We start from the raw sequence: 6731 nt of genomic DNA on the forward strand, positions 1-6731 counted from the left end.
ACCCATCAGAGTCCAGCACGGGGAGCCCAGGTGAGCGACTGAGGTAAGAACCACATCCAGCGTCCTGTCGTGCAGCGTAGTGGAGGGGGCAACTCGGACTTTGTTTGCAACACAAAGTATAGCTTTGGGTCAAAACATTAGAGCGGCACATGCTTTTGACATTTACGTCACAGAATCTTCAAAGGAGTTTGTCATGGCCTTGTCTGGCTCGCAACTGGTTAGTCAACAGAGACCATTGCACAGTATCTCAGCGAAGACATTTTACAATTTAGCCATTAGTTGTTGGGGAAAACGAAACCTTGTGTGATGTAAAGACAGAAACTACTACGTGAACACATCCATACACATCTCGTATGTCAACATTTACTTTCACTCAAGAGGACGTAAAGGAAAGACATCCGTAATATGTGTGGAGCTCAAGCAGGAATGCCTTTGATTCCATTTGAAACCTTAGAGATCAGATATATATTCACCTTAACACTGCCACAGAATCAGACATGATCTTGAATCAAGGCAGAAATTATGTTTGGGGAAGGATGGACTGAAGGTCACTGAATATCATGGAAAGTCAATAATGTGTACACAATATTGGTCGGATTGTATTCTCTTTTAGGTTTTGACAAAGTAAGAATTGCTATTTGTTTTTGCATCGGCTGTTTTATTTTCAATTTGAGCCTCAAGAGCTAACAGCAAACAAGAGAAGCTAATCCGGCTGTAATCCTCTAAGACCACATTAATTAGATTAATTACCACAGGATTGCCCTGCCACTGTGGTCACAAGGACAAGCTTCAAAGGTCTCACCCTGCAGTCGCGTCTACCTGAACAGCCAACCGACGGCTGCGTTCTACCAAAAAGCTAGCTAACAACTTGATTTTTTTCGTGACAGGTAATCACAAAAAGGAAATGTCGGACAAAGCGCTGGAGATGGAGGAGTGCACCACACAAACGGGTAAGCTCAAACAATATTCAAACCAGTTCCTGAACGCTGCTTCTTCTCATGTGTTTGCTTGGTGTGAAGGATCTGGATTCAAATGAATGAAACCCGTTAACGTGTTTGGCAACTTAAGATGTAACTCTGATCATTGTGTTCCACTTTACAAAGAGCCTGTATTATGAAAAGGACAAACAGTGAGGACCTCTGTGGCAGAGAGAGGGCAGATCTGAGGAGCTTTGCCAAACTCACTGACACTCTAATCTTCTTTCTTCTGCCTCTCTTACACAACTTTGGTGCAATTAGTCCTGCTTTAAGGGCTCGAATAAGACTGTAATCCCTGAGCCAAGATGGACGAACACACTAGTGCGTCATTCCCGATGCTGCAGAATGCACATTCAGACGAGACATCAATTCGTTCTGATTTCCATTCTAATGCGATCCCCAACTTGCAATGCATTCAGAGGTTTCCTGTGAGCCCTGTGGATACAATCCTCCCTCGTGCCCTGAGACAACTTGGAGCTGAGACTCCAACTTCTGCCGTATTACTTAGAAGCAACACATGCTGCCTAATACCCAATCATGGCAGACCTTCGCCTTGTCAGGACCAACCATGCCCATTGGTTGTCCATGGACCGTTGGCCATGGTTTTTTCGTCTTTTTCATGATATCTCAGTGAAGAGCTTGTTTGCGTTGCATTAATCACCTCTAAGACCCCCGGTGTTCTGACCCACCGCAGGACCAAAGGGAGTGATCAACGACTGGAGGAGGTTCAAGCTGGAGAGCATGGACCAGGAGAGCCTGCCGCCCGCCAAGAGGGAGCTCCTCAGACAGATGTCGTCTCCGCAAAAGCCCAACGACAAATCAAATGTCAACCGCAAGGTATCAGGGTTATTGTAGCCCGTCCTCTGGGGGGCGTACAGGTGTAAACTTTGTGGTGGCCTGACGGGAGGAGAAACACCTTAGAGACAGATCCATGGAACGCCCCGATCAGAGCTTCGGGGCATCAGGGATTACAGCTCCGTGCTCTTGTGCTTTCAGATGAGCATCCAGGAGTACGAGCTGCTGAAGGAGGAGGACGAGGCCAGTCTGAAGAAGTACCGCAAGCAGTGCATGCAGGAGATGCACGAGAAGCTCAGCTTCGGACCCAAGTTCGAAGGCGTGCACGAGTTGGACAGTGGGGAGGCTTTCCTGGAGGTGATCGAGAAGGAGCACCACTCCACCGTGGTGGTGGTCCACATCTACAAGGCGGGGGTCAAGGGCTGCGAGGAGCTGAACGGCTGCCTGGACTGCCTGGTCACCGAGTACCCCACCGTCAAGTTCTGCCGGATCGACGCGGTGGCGTCGGGCGCCGGCGAGCGGTTCTCCGACGACGTCCTGCCCACGCTGCTGGTGTACAAGGCCGGGGAGCTGCTGGGGAACTTCCTGGCCTGCTGCAAGCACCTCAACGAGGAGTTCTTTGCCACCGACGTCGAGGCTTTCCTCAACGGCTACGGCCTGCTGCCAGAGAAGGAGCTGCCCGGGATGGAGGGCGAGGAGAACGACGTGGAGTGACGAGGACGCTGCCAGGGGTTAGGGGTCGGGACGTTTGTCTAAGGGTGAATAGAAAAAGGCGATACCTCCACTGTAGCGTAACAGTGTTCAACAGTGTTGTTGTATTTGAATGCAAATTGGTTTGCAGCCATACTGTGAAGCAATGTAAATATCTGTGGTACAAGAGGACCGAAGGGAATTGGCTAAATGGAGCTACGGTGTACGGCATATTATGGACCACGTCCCACGTTTAGTTAATGCTCAAATGCAAAACACGACCAATTCAAATAAAAAACTAAACACATTTTATTTTTCTAAATATATATATTTATGTTAAATAGTTGTTTATTAATGTATTTACTTTTGAATATAATTTGAATATAATCTCTGTCTTACATATAAAGTATGTGAGACATCGTCAGCAGAAAATAATTAAAACTGAAAGTTTAAAGAAGTAACTGGTCGCCAATGAAGCTCGCCGCTATCATCGGTGACTAACCCAGCCGCTGCTACCATCATCTGGAGAAGAGCTCCCATTGGTCCAGGACATTTATAAATACTGTCAGCATGCTTCCTGTGTATACTAGTGTGGAGGTGGATGAGGCCCTCTGTACGACAGCACTTGGTTAGGAAACACTGTTGTTGTTGTTGCTGGAACCACTGTAATGGATCATTCAATGCTCACTCTCTTTTTTTTATCAGGAATATGCAATGAATGTACAACTCTTCACTGTAATGGAATTCCAATAGAAAAACTAAAGCTGTTGACCAGACCAACAAAATAAAAAAGATAATCATATTGATGACTTGCTTTTGTTGTTTGTATAATATTCTTTCTTTAAAGTTTGATGTTAACTCAACGGAAAAAAATATAGAATTTAAGCTTAGAATTCAATTCACGGAACAGTTAACAAAAGCCTAACAGCATTACCTACTTGCCTTCTCTGTGACCCTGGAAGGGTTTGGAAAGCTTTTAAACATCCCCTGCCCCCTGACTCGAGGGCACTAAGACCAATAAAGACTAAACATCGACGCACACGCAACCGATAACCTAAGGAGATGGATAACTGTGTGGCTATTGCTGAGCTCACGAGTGACAGAACAGCGCCATCAACAGGAATAAAGCCTCCTCTACAGGAGGACATACTTTTACCCTTAAGGTGGACCGGCCATCTCCCCCTCCGACTTTTAGGTCGTCACACGTCTGGCCATTATATAAGTACTTGTTTTGAAGGCGGATGTGCCGGCGAGAGGTCCGCTGAGGACCATGGATCCTGATCCTCTTATGGGATTGGCGAGGGGGTGGCGGTTTGACGTCTGTATGCCTTCACACCTGATCCCACGTTCAGAAGATCAAGACAAAGAACCACTCGGCCCCTCACTGCCCATCCAGTGCCATCAAAACCACAAAAACACTCTTCCTTAACAAGCAAATCAAAAATCCAATCATTATTTTATGTCTTGTTTTGTTGCCCATTACGTCATCACATGTTGAGTTCACAATGAGGTAATCTAAGACACTGCAAAGAGAAAAGCTCTCTGTTGATTCTAACGGGGGTGAAATGAATCTCAGTCTTTCCATATCTGATTTGCAACAGCATCCTGACTTAATTGCTGAGACATCCTGTCGCCCATTTCTCTGAAGTTATGGTGTTGGCTCAAAGTCAAATTTGGCCCAGGCCTGCGTGGCCTTAAGCCTACTATCACCTGCCTCTGCACAGTAGCGTGTCTGAGACGTATCATCCTTTCTCGTGGAATCCCTCCCACCCCCATGCAGCGGGCTGCCTGGTGGAGTGTCCCAACACGTCCCGGCTCTGCCCTCTCTGGCAGGCCTCACCGGTGACAGCCACCGCACTGCGCTGTGTCCTCCAGACCCCCACGCGCTGCGTGCCAGCGCATTACCCCGGTGGAGCTGGGAAGTAGATCAAATGTAACCATGTTGGGTCCAATCTATTCTGGGTTACTCCAACAACAACCTCCATGTATCTCCAGTCTATGGTCTATGGCGTGATGTTGGGGTTGTTGTTGTTGTTGTGTGGCTATGAGCAGCAGCCCCCCCCCCCTCCCCCTCCTCCCCCCTCCTCCCCCCCCCCCCCTCCCCTCCCCCCACACCCCCGCTGGGCCCCAGGTAATGGCGTGATGTTGGGTTGTTGTTGCTCTAATGTTGACACTGCTTCACTAATTACATAATTACAGAGCGGTTTGTTTGCAGACAGGACCACGCACCGCGGCGCGCTGCCGTGCTCTAATTCCCGCACACAAAGCTGCGGCTCTTCTGAGGAAGCGCCACGTGACGCGACCAGCAGGGATTCCTGCTGGGGAGTCCCTCTTCCGCACCGCCTAAAATGGGCAGCAGGAAATGACCTCACTGACCATTTGACAGCTCGACGGAGATGTCTGTAAGGTGAGGACACGTGGAGCGCTTCATCAGAAAGGCCTTTTGAACACATTTGGATGCTATTTTCTACATTATAATCCCATAGCTATACGAGACTTATAAAATAGTGATTGCGTTTCATTATCATCAGATGGAGGAAGGTGTTGAAATCATGACTACAACTACAGGAGCACTCCGTCATGGTATCGACCCAACAACAGGAGGAGGAGGGCTGAGTAATCCGGAAAGGTGGAGGGGAGGAAGTGAGGGATAAAGAGGATCTCAGGGATAGAAGGAGGTCCGAATCTGAATCCTGTTACATAGCAAATGACATGTTGCTGCCTCCCGCCCACTGCAGTCACCGCTTCAAAGCCTTTCATCGAGCCCTCTCACGCCATACACCCACGCCACGGGCTCCCCTCGGTTCAGGCTTACTTAGAGATGAATGGATGATGGTAATTCATGTGGACTCTAATGCGTCAATGAAAAAAAATACAATAACAAACATTAAAAAAGTATAAATAAATAAAATTATTAATATTTAATTACATTAAATTTAATTAAATAAAGCATTTGTGAAAACAATATCTAAAAATGCCTATGGCTGAGGGGGTGGGCAGCGTTAACTTCACACAGATGCTGACTCAAGTTCAGAAGATTGCAAAGCAGATCTGAGGTCTGCAGGCAAGAAGCCAATCTGCGGTTGAAGCAACACTGAGACTTCGCAGTTCGCTAATCTTATCTTTTGTCTTGTGGAAATACATAGGTGATTATTCACCCCAAACTGGTTCAAACAGGGTAGAAATGCTTACAATGCCTGATGTGTCAACAGGAACAAAGTTAAGGAATTAGGTGAACTGAAACTTCACTTAGGGAGTGTGTAGTAATGGTGTTCCAGAGTCAACAGTTGATCCAGCTGTCACACCTCTACTAAGCTAGGTTAGGACCCTTTACTTTAGGAAACTTTTACTTTAACATTTATAACATTTCTGCCCGTTTTCATGTTACTAATATGGTTTTATCATATAGATCATAGGATGATTTCTGATTTGGGTGCTTGGATACTTACTGGAAACAATCCAATTAGTTCAATTATTGATCAAATTACAAATGTTAATCCAGGGAACAAAGCAACACAAACGATCCACGATTCAGGTGCATTCCAATCTGGTCGTCGATCAATGTCATTAACCGTCAGTTAAAATGAAGAGCAATGAAGACTCTTGTCTATGGTTAAAAATAATAATAATGAAGTTATCCAAAACAAAAACAGGAAAATAGTACATAAATAAAATGCAGCGGGAGACTTAATAATTTATAATTTGAATATATGGTCCATGTATTATGTGCATCTAGGCCTACTTATTCAACTTAGCTTGAAATAATTTAGTTTTATGTCAATAACGATAAACAATAAACAACAATGACAATGACAATAAACCCAGATACACACAAGTATTTTTAAGTTTGTACAATGGTTGCTTTTTTCCCCAACTTTTTTTTTTCTCAACTACATGTAACCACTTTGTAAGCGGCTTTGAAAAGTGTCTGCTAAATGACACAATTTAAAAGTGTTGTAAAGTAAGGTAAATGTAATTTCAAAAACAACATGATGTTTTAGTGCCACCGTCTGTAATTGCGTAGACATTGCAACGACGTGCTATATAAAAATAAATAAGTCAATGAATTGGTAAATATTGTTTCGATGTATGGTTATAATGGTCCCTTTACGTTTTCGTTTTAAAAGTAAATTGCCATAGCATCGCGCTACATTGTGAGGCTTCTATCTACTGCCAAAGACATCATACACACAGGACTACATTACAAAGACCGCATGAGACTACATGTACCACAATGCACCGCGGGAGCTCCAGCGTCACAGCGCAAAA

At 45.4% G+C, this 6731-nt stretch overlaps 1 protein-coding gene across 1 annotated transcript; it reads left to right on the forward strand.

Moving 5' to 3' along the window:
• Nucleotides 1-904: 904 nt before the first annotated feature.
• On the forward strand, nt 905-2486 carry pdcb (phosducin b; the record flags this gene model as incomplete). The annotated part of the gene is made up of 3 exons (XM_084472543.1): nt 905-950; nt 1672-1814; nt 1974-2486. The coding sequence occupies 3 exons, from the start codon at nt 905-907 to the stop codon at nt 2484-2486; spliced, it is 702 nt and encodes a 233-aa protein (XP_084328669.1).
• Between the last annotated feature and the right edge of the window lie 4245 nt (nt 2487-6731).

Source organism: Micromesistius poutassou, assembly GCF_964030765.1.
Source record: "Micromesistius poutassou genome assembly, chromosome: 9".
Lineage (NCBI taxonomy): Eukaryota > Metazoa > Chordata > Actinopteri > Gadiformes > Gadidae > Micromesistius > Micromesistius poutassou.